The sequence below is a fragment of the Desmodus rotundus genome, chromosome 2, assembly GCF_022682495.2.
Source record: "Desmodus rotundus isolate HL8 chromosome 2, HLdesRot8A.1, whole genome shotgun sequence".
NCBI classification, from domain to species: domain Eukaryota; kingdom Metazoa; phylum Chordata; class Mammalia; order Chiroptera; family Phyllostomidae; genus Desmodus; species Desmodus rotundus.
The window spans coordinates 191,957,538-191,975,512 of NC_071388.1; the positions used below are offsets into that span (position 1 = coordinate 191,957,538).

Genomic DNA, 17,975 nt, shown 5'->3' on the forward strand with positions numbered 1-17,975 from the left:
TCCGATGCAGGCATTGCAATGTATCTCTCCCTACTATCTCTTGATTGCATGACACAGAGAAGAGGTGTTCATATTCCTGACGTCCAATTTTTAGTCTATGTTTGTAAAATCTACGTTACACAACATGAGAAATTGGTACTGAATACTGGATGTAAAAAACGTGAGTCCTTCAAGGACATGGACAACAGTGTGGTGACTGCTGGGGAGAGAGGGGTATAAGGGGACTAAATGGTAATTGGAAAAAATACAATAAAGAATAAATCCAAAAAATTTAAAAAAGAAAAAATGTGAATCCTTGAGCTTAAAACCAGATTCTAGAGCCCAGGTTCCAATCCTGACACCACCACTTACTAAGGGTGCAGTAACAAAAAGAATAAAAATACCTAAATCCAAATTGTCATTTTCAAGTTATTCTCTTTACTACAAGAGAAAGGAAAAGGTAGCTTTATCTATGGTAGTTCTAGGTTCTCAAAATTATAAAATAGCACCTTTGAATATAAAATTACATTTTACACTCTATTGATTATAGGATGAATTGAATTCTTGGGCATAATTTGTATTTGGCTCTTTGTATAGAGGGTAAGATACTTTATAAACCTCATGGATAAAGCATAAGGTAGTTTCCAAAACCTTTCTCTCCTATCCTACATAATTGAATTTTGGCAAATTACACTCTCCCTGAGTCCCTGTGTTCTCATCTATAAAGTGATAGAGCTCCTTCTAGTTCTAATAACAAACAAGTAAACTACTTTTTAGACTGAGTCTGACAAGATCTGAGAGACTGGCAAAAATATTTTCAATGTTTGAACTTTCAATGTTTGAACTATAATTTGTTCTCTCCTACCCACGAACATACATCTAATCACCTCATAACTAATTATTGGCTAATTATTATTAGAGTATGATAATGGCCCATAGTAAAAATTGGTATTTTTATATCAATTATTATTGGGATATTTATTTTTGGTATACCAAAAATTATTGGTATATTTTGGTTATTGTATTTTTCCAGATACTTTTAGATTAGGTCTATGATGCGTTTGTCACAATTTTTCTAATTTTTTTCTTTGCAATTTAACAGAATTGTAAGAGCTTTTCATCATTTTCTCTGTGAATCTCTAAATCCTATCAGGTCACACCAGTTAAGATTATTCACTCACACACCTTATATTTCTCTCTCGGAAGTTTTATAAGAGGAACTTTATATAACTGAAAATGCTTAAAAACAAGAAATTGGTGGAAATAAGTGGAGGAAAGGGACTAAAAATTCCTTGTCTCCCTATCATTAGCAAATAATAATTAGCATCTTAAACCAGAAGAGTTCGGAGTATTTGTCCTTATGTAGTGAATGCATTACTTCTGAGTCTATGCTGTTGTACTTAGGATATGCAAGAATATCAATTCTAACAATGGAGTTAATTTGCTGGAAAAAGCTAATATGCACACGATATAAAGAGAACAAAATTACACTGTTTTTATAAACAACCTAGTAAAATCTCACCAACAACTCTACATAATTACCTGTGCAAACTTCCTTTAGGAATCAGAAGGTCCTATTCAAATAAAAGGAATTGTTTATTCTAGCATCAAGGGTTTAAATGTGTCAGTTACCCTAACTGAACTGATATATGTATATTTTGAATTATCCTATTGTGTATGATTGAAGTAGATTCCACCCTGGCTCTCATCTTATGCTTTAGTACTGAGTGGTTGAAAAGGACTGTGCTATTTAAAATGCCACTAGCTCATTATTATGTTTACAAGTAATTCAGTAGAGTATTCCTTATATAGCAAATGGCCAGAATTTACCTGAAAGACAGAAATTTGATTAATGAGAAACTTTAGAAGGTGAATTTTGTGAAATGTGAAGCATCTCACTTGACTTTTACTTAAGTAAAAGATAAGTATTTCTTATTAAAATACTTAAGTATTTCTACTAAGAAACCTAGCTCCAAAGTTTAAGAACAAGAGCAAAATCAACAATGGTCAAATCATTGTCATTTAAAAGCTCACCCTCCTCAGTTCTGAGGACTTGTCTGAGCCTTTTCTGCATTTTCATTCTGGAGCCAAAAGCAAATAATGAACAAAGTTGGGCATTATGCCCAATTTATGACTTGGCAATGAGTAAATGTAACTGAAACAGCACTAATTGGAAACCAATCCTCTCTCAGACTGTGTCGATACATTGGCACCACTCTGGTATCTGCCCTGAAGTAAGTTAAGAGATTTCAGTCCTGGAACCTCGGTCTCATTCACTCAGTTGATCCAACGCAAGTCTGTGTTTTCTGATGCAACACAAAAGTACAGGAAGATCTAGCCGAGGTTCCCGCTTGTTTGCATTGCACATACCAGGGTGAGATGTATGAGATAAATAATGAATGAGTCAAAATTTCACAGGTAAAGCATGGCTCCTATCTGCTTTGTATTTTTCTAGATAAATATTACAGGCTCATCTTTCTAATGAATTCAAAAAACACTGAAGAAAAACATACTAAGTATTTATACAAACATTTTCAAAAGGAAACACTTCAAAAAACCCCCAAATTTTAGAATGAAACACGAAAGTAGTATCCAAATAAACTTTAACTAGAATTCAAAAGTTAAGGAAACAAATCTTATTTACTTACAAGTTGGTTTTGCTTTTGGAGGAAACTTGGTCCGGGTAATAGCCAAAATTATGAAAATAATGACTGGCCATAAAATCAAGACAAGTGTCCAAAGCTGCAAAATAATGATAGGAAAAAATATTAATTATATTGCTGAACCAAAAAAGAAAACTGACATGAAATACACCATACTATAAAATTCCAACACAAGACAGGTATTTGCTGGTAAATATTATTATTAAAAGGGAATGAGAGATTTTTTTTAAATGAAAGAGAACTAGAAATGAACAAGGATTTTTTTCCAGGCTTAAACTCTTAAAATGACCTTCTGAAGACCCCTTTCCAGTTACCTCTCATGACCACCCCTGGAGTGATGATCGTAAAATTCTAATCTGATCAGTAAGTGCCTCGCAGAAAATCCATTTCCCAGCTGCTTGCTGGATGCGGCTCAGCCTTCTGAACAGGGCATGCGTCACCCCACACCACTGTCCCCTGCACTGGTCTCACAGTTTCCAAATTCAGCATTTTACTGCCAGCCGTAAAGATTAATATGGACCATTGGGTAATGATTCAATAGACATAGTTGAACAACAACAACAAAAAAGAATGAATAATTGAGTCAATGAGTAAACAGGAACTTAAAGTTTTATTCAACAACCCCCACCATACCACTATAAATATGATAGAACTTAACATACTTTTACCATCAATAAATTTTTTGCCCGGCCCACAAAATAAATCGGCAAGTCTTTTATGGCAGGAACAGTGTCTTATCAATCAGGGGTACAAAACAGATACTCAAAAATGTATGTTGCACTGACGTTTCTATTAGAGAATTTCACTGTAAGACACTTCAGGAGTGGCTTTTCTCTCCACATAGACATGATTCAGTTCATACGACATTAACTGCTTAATATTTTACAAACTTATAAAAATTTTCAAACATGTATTCACATGAACATTAACTGTGATATGCAAACAGTTATAGCACTCAAACCAAACCTAACAGAACAAACCTTGTCTATAATTAACAAAGTAAAACTCGGAATTATGTTTCTGCCTGGTTACGGTCAGACTTGCTATTATTCCTTCCTCACTTTTCAGAGACGGTGTGCTTCTGCCAAATCTCAAAATGCTGTTGGGGGCTCTTTAATTCTCCAAAACTATCTAGACCCATCCAATGATTGATCCTAAAGAAGCTCCTGACCTAAATTTTCTATGAAAATCTCCACTGTGTGTCTAAGAGCACTGGTCTCCTTGCTAAAAGGCCTGGCACCAAATTCTTAGACTTTGGGTTTAAGAGCAAGTTTTTTTAAAAAGGAAGAAGTCAACTATTGATGTAAAGGTTCCTAAGGGGCTGGGTTTGATCATAGCTGAAAAGGTCCCAGACTGGTGGAACAGCCTAATCTACACAGCTCTTCCCAAGTATTAGTGTGCATACCGAGTCACCTAAGGATCTTGTACACAGTGATTCTGTAGATCAGAGGCAGAGCCAGGAACCCTGCATTTCTAACAAGCTGCAGGTGGGCGCTGCTGGTGCTGCTCCCCAAGCACCCCGCTTGGACTGGAGCAGTTCTAAAGGCAGGCCACCCCACGCAACCAGCAGGATTGTTTACAAAGTCCTGGAATATTTTTGTTGGAAAGGTCTTTTGAGATCAACTAATGGGTGGAGTTCAAGGCATTCATATACTTGGATAGGAAAAAACAAATTACATTTTTAGTTTCTCTAGCAGGTAATTTGAACTTTAGCATTTCCACTGAAGATGGATGTAAGCTACGAACCCCAATATGATTAGAAGTAGCTGTGACTTGGTCACCGATAGAAACCACAGATACTTTCAAATCACGTTCGTGTTGTAGCAGATTCCTCAGAGTGCCATTTACACTTACTGTGACACTAAAATCACAGCAGTTACGGGTTCGTGGTATGTATTTCTTTATTTAATGCTCTTATAAAGAAATACACATTACCATATCCTAAATTTGCTTTTAAATGCCTTAATAACTGCGTTTCAATATAATTCATTTTATTTGTAACCCTATTTATTCTTAGAAGAGCCATACGTTTCGCCAGGCTGCCAAAGACAGCCATAGCATAGAAAAGGTTGAGAGGCCTTGATCCGACCCAACTCCCGTTTTTATTCTCTGGGGCACAGAAGATCAGCATAATTTATCCAAAGTCACATACCCAGTTGGGAAGCAGAGCAAAGGGCAAGGATCGGAATATCAAAATACTCAGGCTATGATTTTCTTTAAAAAAACTATCACACTGGTCTGACAAACAAATAAGAAAGAATTACAGAAAGTGTATTGGAAAAATACAAGTGCTATAAAAAATAAGTTGTGTTATTATTATAGCTTAGTTTCTGATATATTTGAAAATTAAATTTAGGTCTTCAAAGACCATAGATACAATACAAGGTACCATATTCATTCTAAGTGACTCATTTGAAATGCAGACTGTAAAGAGTGAAGGTTAAAAAATGTAATGTCTATGGATTTATTGGTCTTATATTTGAGGCCATAGTTATTCTTTAAAAACAAATTCACCTGAGTAGGTTTAGTGTCCCAAAGGTACTTCCAGGAACATCTAATTCATTTTTCCACAGTGACCTCATAAGAAATCAGTAAGCAACTGGGATCAATTGTACCAACACGTTCAAATAAGCGTCATCTGTCCTGGGATATCTTTAAATGGCCTTTCAGTTGATCTAATTTGATGGTTTCATGAAGATATTTTGGTGAATTTTGTCATTAATTTTAGACATGATTTAAATCCAGACTGAAACGTAATCTCTATCAGTGTTGTTGAAGGCGAATTTGACTCTGTTATAGGTAAAAACCACGGCAAACCCATAAGCAGTCTGTCATCACAAGATTTCCTCTGGGATTGTAGATCAGAGAGGTTTGGACAACATTTCTGCATCCTGTATTTTAGAAGGAGAATAAATACTACAGCGTTCACACTGTGGTTGCAGGGAGGTTAAGGTTGACAAGTTAATCACAAAAGCAAGAAATAAACAAAATTCAAATTTTCATAGCAACAGGATTGCTCTCAGTACCATTCTAAATATGATCACAAATAACCTAGAATCCATCGTGGTGCCAAGGACCCAAACAGTAAACTGATGAGTCGTGGCTTTGCTTCTTGTTTGTTCAGAGAAAGGGCTAACATTTTGATCTTACACACACACACACAGGGACTACTTGAAAACTTTGGGAAAAGCACTTTTTAAGAGTTTCATATTTTTGCGGATATTCTAATTTACCCCACACTTCTCTCTATACCTCATTTGCCTTCCATCACCCCCACATTCTGGACATGGAAGGTATAGGCACACTGAGCAGTTTACAATTCCTTACCAGGCCATGACGTTCGTTTCCTTTTATTCCTCCAGGGATTAGTTTCTATTATTGAGATGTCCCATTCTTTGCCTTTCTCTTCCCTTTTTACCCCCTGAAACTTTCAGTGCCTGAAAGTCCTTAAGTGGTGCCCAGCAAGATAAGTCCATGCTAGGACTGGGGACCCTGCAGTGACACAGTGAGGGAGTTGGGTCCCTACCAAGTTGAAGAGGACACCCACAGTGCAGCAACCAGACGGGATGTCACCGCCGAAGCTGGGTGGGGAAGGTGTCTGTTCTGGGTGAAGAGCAAACAATTCCTTTTGTACAGGGAGGCTGACCAAAAAGGAAACACCCCTCATTAGAGGAGCCTGGCTTCTCACTGTCTACCAGGGGAACATGGAAAGGGAGACAGCAAGGATGAACTTTTTAGTGTTGGGTTAGAAGTTAGTAGGTGAATATGAACTCCTGGTTTCCAAAAATGTATAAACAGACATGAAATATTGCTACAAATGTGTATATAACATTTGTTTTCTTCTTTCTGGTTCTGTAAGTTGTTTCTGCCTCATTGTGTACTTTTTCTGTCCCAGTCCGAAAAATAGCCATTTTCCAGGAAATACTAGCTTCTTGTAGTGGACAGATGAGAGCTAAGTGTGCTTGTTGCTATTGGGATGCCACTGTTTCTAAGCCTAGACAGAGCCACAGAATATATGTAGAATATATGTAGACACAAAGATAGATGATAGATAGATAGATAGATAGATAGGATCCATGGACTAGAGTAGTTTGAAATTGGTTGTGTCCAAAATGAATTATAGTAATTATCATTATAATTTTCAAATTGCAATGGGGATTCCTTCTTTAACTCTGAAAATAAGTAAAAGTAAAATATTGAAGATTAAGATTCTCCATTCCATCAAAGCCTTGAGGGGTCTTAAGGAAACTTAGGGTTTAATATAAAATATAGTGATCATTTGTTATTATTATTATTAAGATAAAAATGAGTGAGCACCCACTGTATACTATATAATAGTCATTGAGGATAGAGTAATTAAAATTTTCAGTCTTTTGAGAAAATATTAAAAATAATTATAACCAAATGTAACAGATAATGAATGCTAAGACATAGGACGTAAAGAGTGTGGAAGGAAGATAAAGCAAGGGGAGCTGATTCTAAAACCTAAAAGATGGAAAGGATCAGGCAGAAGAAAAGATATGTATGTTGGATGGAGTGTGAAGAAGAAGTGGGAGTCTTTTCAGCAGAGAAAACATATGGATGAAGGCCCACAGATGGAAAAGAAGATGAAATATTACAGGAAAAGAAATCAGTCCAGAATGACTGGTGCATTAAGAGTCAGGGAAAGCATCTCTGCCATATGCTTATCCACCCTCTACTTGAATGCTTCTAGTGACTAGAAGTTAACTATTTCATAAGACTTCTTTGTTATTGAATAACTCATATTGTCTGATTTTTTTTGCTTATATCAAGGTGATATCTTCCTTGTTTTGACTAACACTCCTTTGTCTTAGTTTGGCCTCCTCTTTCACAGGAGAATTCAGCAGGTATTTGAGGAGAGACAAAGGCCCCTCTCTTCCTGGGTACCAATGCAGTTCCTTCAGCAATCTTGTTAAATACAATTTCAAAATATCTGTCCCATCATAAATTCTTGTTGTCAAGTGGTCTCCTAACAATTAGATCAGAATTGAATATAATACCCCAAATGATAATAGCTAATAGTTATTGATTGCTTAGAATGTGCAAGGTACTATGTTGAACACTTAATATGCATTATCTTGTTTAACATAATCACCTCATTTCCTTTTGCAGATGGGAAACTGGAATCTTAAAGAGACTAAATAAGCCTTCATTCCATAAATTACTAAATGATAGAGCTGATCTTTGAACCCAGGGTGCCTGGCTTTGGCACCTGTCCCATTAAGCTATGTAGCCAAACCACTGCAAAACAAATTACTAGCTCTCTTTGACCACAATAATATACTTTTATTAGTTCAGCCCATAATAGCATTAGAAGTAATTTAAAAGTCATCCTGTAACTTCAGATCATAACTTTTTATTACAAACTTGAAAATAAAACTTGCCCAAGCTTCCATAAATAAAGTACACTGTCTCTTCCTTCCTCTTCTACTCCTACCTTTGTGAATTGTCCCATAAGTCAAGGATGACTGTTACTTGATGATAACAGGAGGATTCCCAAGTTCACATTCTGAAGTAAGAGCCTGGTACGTTAGATCTGGAATAAACCTTAGTTCAACCTCCAAAACAAGAAAACAGAAGTATCGAGAGTTCTCAGCTAACCGGGCCTTTCTGCCTGTTACCACCGCCATCCATATATGTGACACATTTGGAAAGTGGGATCAAGGACTTTTTCAGAAATCTGCACTCATAGATTATAATACATTTTGGAGATTGGTAAACTTTCTGTAGTGTACACAAAAACAACATAATTTTATTGGACTTCAAGCTAATTTATTTCCCTATTGCTCTTATTCCTAAAACATTTTTATCTCATTTACTTTCTATTGATTGACTAAACTAATAGAATGTGCATGTCTGTCTGCTATGTGACAAGCACTGTAATCAACAAGTAGATCTAATTTTTTTTAACAATTAAAAGGTATTAAGCGAGTACATGGTACAGACCCAGAAGAGATAAAAGGGCCTGGGACATTTAAACACACAGTTGAGTAAATTATACAAGGCCTAGTTTATTTTAATATGATTCAGAATCTTAAATTTTGGGATTAGAGTTTAATCCTGAATTGTTTTCATCCCAAAATTATTTTAATACATACAGCAATCTGCTCCAAAATTTTGAAGCTAAGTCTTCCTCTTTCACTAGTCACTCTGAAGGGAAGTTACATGAGCAAAGTAGAATTTGGGGAGGAAGTGTCAAACTTGATCTGAAGTGTTAGAAGTTTATCAAGCTGTGGGGATGTCTGTGATAGAAAAAAAATAGTTCTATCAACTGAGCTAAAGAATGATCCACTAGATAAAGTTACAGCAGAAAACAAACAGCTGAAGTTAGTTTTCCTTCTTCAGATTATCAGTCTGGAATTAGATTCCACCTCCATAGACACTGGAAATCACTCTTTGATATGCTATTCGGAACCCATCTTCTTAATGAAAGATAAACTCCCATCTTACACTCTCTACTCCTTCTGCTTCTTGGCTGCACCGGGGCTCTTTCCTGTCATTAACTAGCATCTCATTAGATGAGCCTCCCTGTTGCTAACCATTTCCAGTGGAATGTATCTTCATTTTTCCATTATTTTTAGAGTTACATTATAAACCCAGCAGGGTAGCAAGTGCATCTAATTGATTTTCTCTATTACCTAACATTTCTGTTCATGAGTACTGTGCTTTTTCACACTCTTTTAGTATTCATTTTTCCAATTGAGAAAAAGGGCATAAATGGAGCCATTTCAAAATGGAGTCAGAACCACCATCCCAAAGAAATGGCCTTGTGCATCTTGCTCGTTGAACCTTTGAAATATTTGACTTTGGAAAAAGAAACTTTAGCCAGGGCAGAACATTTCAACCGTTTGTGGAGTTAACCAGGAAATTGGACACCCTGACTACAAAGACTGAAAATTAAAGACATTCTTTAGAATCAGCAAATAGCCATGTAAAGTTAAAGAACTTAGCTTACTAGCACCAATAGAAGTTCCTTCCTTCTATTCATCTATTTCCCTTCACTTTCTCATAAAAGCCCATCGCCTACACCCCACAATCAGAACACAGTTTAGGTTTCTGCCCTAAATCAGTGTTTCCCAGTTAACTGTTCTTTGATGTCAAATGCTTGTTGCCTCACTTTGGCTTTTCATTTTTAGGTTAACAAATATGGTGTCAGAATTGGGACCTGAAGCAACCTTACCTTCATGGACCAGAGTCCCCTGGAACCAGGTAAGATGCCCAAATGAGCCTTTTCTGTGTTCACCTCGTCCATGGACCACCCACTTCCCCAAGCTGTGAATTCTCTCAGGCTCCTGACCTCCCTCCTTTTTGGTTGAGGTCAGTGCCTTTCCTTGAGACCAGAGGGGAAAATTACCTCAGTTAGGCATTGCCATGGGGACAAGTGTCCCAGTGCCTGTGTGGTGCTGCCACAGGAGCTTGCTACCATATGAGGAATTTTCCTCAGGATGGGCTTCTTTCATGCTTGTAAGAAGCTCCCTGGTGTTGAGCAGCTCACAGGGATTTTTTCCCCCTGGTGGGTGGGTATGAATTTTTGTTGCATGTTCTTTTCTTTGTCTCTGTCTGTGTTGTTTGTCATAAGAAAGAGATTCCAAAGGGAACAACACAGGCATAAATTCTATAAACCTGTCGTCTGGTCTGGCCCTTGCGAACTGACAGATTTTGCAGATCTCACCAGACCAGCATCTATTTAAACAAACTTTATTGTGGATTAAGTGCACGTGAGGTAAAAGCTACCCCTAAGGGAACCTTCGAAGACAGAGCTGCAAAATTAGTGGACATGGGTAGAGCATTTAAGAGCCAGCAGGGCACTAGACTCCTCAAATAAAGGCACCTGTGGTAAGTTGGTCGTGAATTGGGTTAGAAGCCAATAGAGCCTCCTTGGAAAAATCAACATGGGACCTTACATACAGGTTCCCAGCCTAACCAAGTGAGTAAGGAAGGCCACTTCCTGGCAGGCACTGGAACCTCAGGATATCCTGGGGGCCTCAAGATAAAAGGGATTAACCCAAATCTAAAGGTACTATAGGTGAAGTCTGATGACAAGTATTTGGCTTGGACTCTTAGCCTCAAGAGGCTGTTAGAAGTTCAATCTCAATATTTCTTATTGAAAGTTCCAGCAAAGCAGATTTAAAAGAGTCTATATAATCAATTGCTATACTTGATGACACGTAGATAATTGGGCCAAGTATACTAAAATTAGACTTAATTATAGAAAACCTTAATTATAGAAAAATTTGCTTGCAAAATATGTTTGGTAAAAATTGGATAACTGCAGAGAGAGAAAAAACTATGTTTCAATAGAAGCTATAATATACACTTATGGATACTAGTTCTGCTAATTGTCTCTAAGGTTTTGTTTTCGCCCGTAAACTGGATTAAATTTTTAATTCTTTTAGTTTGCTCAAGTATTTGACTACAACTCTCCAAACTAACAGTTCCAATTTTTCTCCCACTTTTGACTTGGAATCATTGAGAACTAAAGCCGCCATTTTTCCAGAGGCCCTGCAAACGGACTGTAAACAACTTGATATAAAGTTCACAGAAATCACCAGAAATGCTCCTGCTTGAATAATCTTCATGCCTGATGCTGTGTAAGCCACTGGAAAATTTACCTGAACAATGGTTGACATCACCAGAGACCTTTCAAACTGCAAAAGATGCTTCAACTTTGACATCTACAATTTTTCTTGACTGGCTGCCCCTGTGGCTCAGAAACTGGTTTCTTACCCTTAACCTTTGTTTTTCTTTTGTTTCCCCAGAAATGTCTCTTATTGAATACCTGATTGATAACATCCCAGGGCCCTTGACCTTTTCAACTAGCTACGCTCAGTCATTTCCTCCTACGCAGGTCTATTCTCCAAATTCAGCTTAGCATTTCATTTGTCATTATAGATAATCTTGTTAGAAAATTTTGTTTGCTTTACATAGCTTGATGTTGTAAAGGTGTCATTTTGAGTAACAATTGCTCTGAGTTTTGAGGTAATTATTAAGGCCTATGACACTTTATACGAAGAACCTCAAGGAACTAACTACGGAAGATGTTTGCCCTTAAAGAAACATGAGGGTAAGACCTACTTTATTCTGGCGCCCCCTCGTTGCTTAAATGTGGCCTAAGACTCCTAAGGAAACTACTTTCCCTTCTACATGGGACATGGTATACTGGAAATGAGCTTTCCCGGCAACAAACAGATCAATGAAGCTTTCAACAACTGATCAATGTTGCTTTCCACTGGTTGATCAGCGATGCTTTCAAGGAAAGATCTCAGTTAAAAGGGAGAAATAAGAAAAATAAAAGAAATGGAGCCAACTCAAAATTAAGTCAGAGCCACCTTCCCAGAGAAAAGGCTGTGCATGCCTTGCTCCCTGAAACTTTGAGCTGTTCGACTTTGGACTTTGACAAGATAACCTTCGGGCTGGGCCAGAGCAGCCTTGTCTTGCAAACGACTGCTTGTGGGGCTAACGGGAAAGCAGACGTCTGGACCACAAAGACTGGAGATGAAAAGCCTTCTTTACAACCAGGGAACAGCCACATGGAGCAACTGAACAACCCAGCTTATTAGCACCAGTGGAAATTCCTTCCATCTTCACGTAATTATTTCCCTTCCCTTTCTCATAAAAACCATTGCCTTTGCTTTTTACTTTTTAGGTTAACAATGTAACTGAGAATTGATATTATCACTAACATTAAAAAAAAACAGCAATATCTAAGGCCTCCATAGCAAATATGATGTTTTTGTTGGTGAGCTGAACTCTAAACAGAGATCAGAAAATATTGGGAAAGGAAACTTAACTCAGGAGCAACAAAGAAGCAGCAGAAAGTAATAGAATAGATCTATCTTTGAGTCCTTAAATTCCTTGTGTGACCTTGGACAAGTCTGTTGAATACTCCGAAACTATAAAATAAAAGCATTTAGGTAATCCCAATATTCCAGAATTCTGATATTTGATTTTTTAAAAAAAAGAAACATTTAAGAACAATTTTGAGGATGACCACCTCAAAAAGTAAAGATCACATCTCCCCTGTTGCAGCAGCCAAATCCAACATTTAGTTACCCTGTTATCATTCTGTTTCTTAGACTGTATTGCTGTTTGAAATTTTTCCCTCATTTTCTATCATAGTGTATATTTTTATGTTTCCTTAGTAACTCCCACACTAGTTTTTTTACTCTTTGTGTTTCTTTTTTATTCTTTCTTATATATCATTTGTGTTTCTTCATTAACAGATTCCTATCTTCTTCATTTACAAACTGTCTTTCCCACTACCTTGCTCTGTGACAGAACCTCTTGAGAACAGACTGGAGGAGAATGTCATAGGGGTGATGCTAGCATTTTGTTGTTGTTGTTTGTTTGACGTTCAGTAAGGACTATACATTTCCAGTGTCACACGTAACAAATCCTGTTTTCCTCTGCATAAACATGTATTTTAAAGTACACATTCAGAACAGCTGCGAAGACAGACATTATAATTTCTTGATAGATGGATAAGCCCGGTTCCTACAGAAAGACTGTGTCCTCTCCTTAAATTTATATACACCTGCTTTTCACATTCTCTCTCTTCTAATTTGACTGTATTTCTTATTTTCTTTCATTTCATCTCATTTTAGATCTTTCACCCTAACTTTCCAACCCCTTGATTTTCTCATTCTCCTCTCTGAAATAACATTGGCCCACATACATCCTTTCTACCTGCGTCCTCAAGTCGTCTCTCCACTACCAAGATACAGAGTTAGTCCCAGGCCCTTTCCTTGCCCTTTCACCCCCCACTTAGAACTGTCTTTCCTTCTCCGTTTGACATCACCACTATTTTCCAAAGGCCTCTTGTGTCCCTGTAGTTGGTCATAATGGATTCAGGGGAATCCTCTTTATTACCCCAAATTCTGGACTTTTTCTAATCACTCTTCCTGAAACAAAGATATTTCTGCCCCAGGTCCCATTCTCTCAAGGTGAACATAACTTCATTTGATGTCCCCAAATAAACTGATAGCTTTTGTATTCTCTTTCCCTAGGCAAAAGTATAATGAAGAGGGGCTTTTTAGGGATTTTTGGCCCAATGGGAGTAACATACAGTATCAGAACGAAAACCTTTCAGCATACCTCACTTCCATCCCTAAATGTGCCATGTCCAGCAGAAATGGACTGGAATAGAAAAAAAGTCTATAGTAGAAAATTAATATATCAGCTATGTTACATGCAAGGAAGAAACTTAGAGATTCGAAGGATAAAATTTCAAGTTTCTAAGGATAAAATTTCTCAATGAAATATTTTATTCATCTGAGGTTTTTGTTTTTAAGTTTTAGGTAAAATGGAGTTGTCAGAAGAATAGATAATTTCAGCATTCTGTTCATCAACAATAATGGATATGTGTTCAGTTCCTCTATGATTTTATTTTAAACTATTAAGTTTTCATCGCTTAAGAACTTTATATAAATTTCTCTCTCCCACAACTCCTTCTTCTAGATTTCCTTTCATCATTACAGCAAATAAAATATGACAACACATGGCCCCAAATCCCTCTCTAATCAATTTGCCAGGTGTTTGGCACCATTGCTAAAGCAGTCTGAAATACACTAACAGGTTTGGTTGCCAGTATCCTATGAGATAGATGCTGGAGATCTCCTGCCCATTTCAGAAAGGGGAAGCCAGTGCTCAGGGAAACTGTGCTATGCTCCCTAAGTCTTGTAGCCGGTGAGGAGCAAAACCAAGAACCCAACTTATGATCTTCAATTCTACCCACCAAATTCACAAAGGTGGGTTTGAACATTTACTTCTCCCTCTTAATATATACACCAGGATGCTTATGAAAGGAGTCAGGCACTACCAGGAAACCTAGAATAAGATAAGGTGCAGAGATAAAATGTTGGTTTCTATGATACATACTATTTGCACAATATTTATATTATTCATTTAAGGCTGGGAATTACCACTCTAAAATGAAGTATATTGAGTGTCTCTTTGGATTTCTCCAGTTTTCAAACATTCTTCCCAGTAGGTGGCAACTCAAAGAAGCCAATTCCTTTCTCAGTCTACCAGTACCCTATCTGGTGAGGATCTAATAGCTAGGTTTGTAATTTAAAAAGCAAACATGAATGTAAGAGCACAAATAAATACGTTGCAATGAGCAGAGTAGACGGACTGCAGCAGTAAAGTTAAGTGATTCATAATACTCTGGAAATATGGCACATACATGGGCTCTTGCTCGGCATGTCTAGTAAGTAATTTTTAGATAACTAAAATTTTTAGGAGCTTTTCAACACCAACAGCCTTCAGACTATTTCCTTTCTATATCTTACTTTTCAGCCAAGCTTTCTATTGCTTTTGATTTTCAAGTTCATTTCTCTCCTATTTGATTGTACTTTTCATCCAATACATTTCTTCATCTCATTTTTAACTAAATTCATTAAGAAAATTTCTGAAGGCATCCTGGCCAGAAACTTAGAATTCAGCACTAGATCCAATTCACCCAGTTAACAAGACGCATCCTTTCCTTTGCCCAGAACATAGCCTGGTTTACTCTTTTACTGAAATCAAAGGCTGCTTTCGGGGCAAGTTGAGACTAGCGCCTTTAGCTAGAAGGCAGATGCCGGGATGATTTCTAAATATCTTATTTCCTGCTTTAAAAATTAAATCAAGTCTCTTCTCTTTTTACCTCATTAATATCATGTTTTATGATTGCCTGGAGTGCTGCCCCAAGCCCCGCTCCCTTATTTTTACTCACCGGCTGCCTTTTGACACCGAGCCAATTCTTCCAAACCAGGACCCGAAGCTGGTGAAACTGGGAAGCCATCCTTCAAACACTCCAAACAAAAGAAATTGTCTTTTTTACTCCACCCCTCAAAAAAAAAAAAGAATTGGTCCAACTTGCTGTTGACAAGAGGTCAGAAGCCTTTTCACGGCATAGCTTTCCTGGCACCTGGGGTAAGAAACCCACAATTTTCTGCTACAGATCTTCTTTTCCTATGCAAGGATTGGCTTAATTCTTCACCAAGGAGCACTTCTCAACCAACTCTTCCTCCCAGATAAGGACCCAGATCAGGATCTTTCAGTGGCTTTTGCTTATTTTAAAATAACCTCCAGTTGCTGGCTGTTGTATGAAGTCCAGACTCAAAGAGAGAATGAATATCATTTGAATAAAGCCTGACTGTGAAAAAAAAAAAAAAAAAAGCTGAACCTACACCTCCTACTCTCCATGAAATTAACTGCCTATCCACACCTTCAAGAAGGTGTCACCTGCACTGAACACGTCATGAGGAATTAGGTGGGACTCTTGCCAGGCCAGTAGGACTTGTCCTAGTTTCTCTCACCTACTTTACTACGTAGTGCCGCAGAGGCAGGATGTAACGAGCATTTTACAGACTCTAGGCCAGTGACTATTATAATATCTACAGTGTCATTAAGCTGTTTAAGTCAATAAGACCAGAGCTAAGCTAAAAAACTGAATATCAGTCCATCATTAGATGTACAGAGAAAGTCTCAAGTTCAATTTAAAGCTGAGTTGAATATTTGGATTTCAGGGGAAGTGACTCTGTAGGCTAGGTCCCACCTTTTATCCCAATTTGCTAGGTTAAGCAAAAAGCAGAAAATAAAAGGTAGCAATAGGTGACATAAATAACATACAATGGATTCCTCATTTCGGAAGCGCGGATTCCTGCATATGTTATAGAAAAGCTCTTTCAATCAGGTTAAAGGAAACATAGGCCCACCAAATAATTTTAATAGTGATTATGGGGATATGTAATGAAGAAGCCTGGCATAAAGGCTTCCAGCAGTCACCTTGCTTACACACCTTAATGAAAACCCATTCCCTCTAATATTTAATCCTTCTACCATCTGACTCCAGCCAATTTTCCAATCTCACCTCCCAATAGCCTATTACAAGCGAATGACCACTTGCCAAACTGGTATATATTACAATAGGCAAACATAACCTGTACCTGCTGGTCCCTGACTTGTTTATGCTACCTTCTCTACCTGGAATGCCCTCCCCCTCCCTAAACTCCTACCTCTCAAAATTACTCCCAAGTTCACATCTTCCATGAAGCCTTTTTGTTTTACTTTACTTTTATTGTTTACACTATTACAAATGTCCCCATCCCTCCCCTTTTCCCACCTCCCACCCTCCTCCTCCACTCCCCCCTTTCCATCTAGCTATCATCATACTGTTGTCTGTGCCCTTGGGTCATGCCTATGTGTTGTTGGCTATTCCCCTCACCTTCTTGAATCCAGTTCCCTGTCCCCATTCCCCTCTGACAGCTTTCAGTACATACCATGTATCCATGCCTCTGTTTCTATTTTGTTCATCAGTTTATTTTCTTCATTAAAGTCCACATATAAGTGAGATCATATTGTATTTGTATTCTGACTGGTTTATGTCACTTAGCTTAATACTCTCCGGGATCATCCATGCTATCACAAAAGGTAAGAGTTCCTTCTTTTTCACAAGCACATAGTATTCCATTGTGTAAATGTACCACAGACTTTTTATCCATTCATCTGCTGACGGTCACTTGGGTTGCTTCCATAGGTTGGCTATTGTAAACAATGCTGTTATAAACATAGGGGGGCTTATATTCTTTCTAGTTGGTGTTTCAGGATATGTTCCCAAAAGTGGGATTGATGGATCAAAAGTCAGTTTCATTTTTAATTTTTTGAGGAAACTCCACACTGTTTTCAACAGTGGTTGCACCAGTCTGTATTCCCACCAACAGTGCACAAGGGTCCCCTTTTCTCCACATCTTCACCAGCACCAGTTGTTTATTGATTTATTGATGGTAGCCATTCTGGCAGGTGTGAGCTGATACTTCATTGTGGTTTTAATTTTCATCTCTCTGATGATTAGTGACATTGAGCATCTTTTCATATGTCTGTTGGCCATCTGGATGTCCTCTTCAGAGAAGTGTCTAATCAGGCCCCTTGCCCATTTTTTAATTGGACTGTTTTTTTCTTGGTGTTGAGTTATATGAATTCTTTATATATTTTGGAAATCATCTGCTTATAAGATATATTGTTGGCAAATATGCTCTCCCATACAGTGGGATCCTTTTTCATTTCGTTGACAGTTTCTTTTGCTGTGCGGAAGCTTTTCATTTTGATGTAGTCAGAAAGAAGAACTAAGAACACAATCCCATTTACTGCTGCAACAATGACGACAATAATAACAAAAATAAGGTACCTAGGAATAAATTTAACCATGGGAGTAAAAGACCTCTACTCAGAAAACTATAGGACATTAAAGAAATAAATTGAGGAAGATGCAAATAAGTGGAAGCATATACTATGTTCATGGATTGAAAAATTAACATTAAAATGTCCATA

The 17,975-nt window shown here is 37.5% G+C and overlaps 1 protein-coding gene across 1 annotated transcript in view; it reads right to left on the minus strand.

Annotated features, from left to right (window-relative positions):
* The window catches only part of ABCA12 (ATP binding cassette subfamily A member 12), a 165,155-nt gene extending 149,401 nt beyond the window's left edge, over positions 1-15,754 (minus strand). The window contains exons 1-2 of the mRNA XM_045198539.2: positions 15,379-15,754; positions 2,628-2,721 (exon numbers count right to left, since the gene is read on the minus strand). Of these exons, the coding sequence (XP_045054474.2) occupies positions 2,628-2,721; positions 15,379-15,447 (163 nt within the window). The 5' untranslated portion in view covers positions 15,448-15,754. The remainder of the gene's footprint in view (positions 1-2,627; positions 2,722-15,378) is intronic.
* Between the last annotated feature and the right edge of the window lie 2,221 nt (positions 15,755-17,975).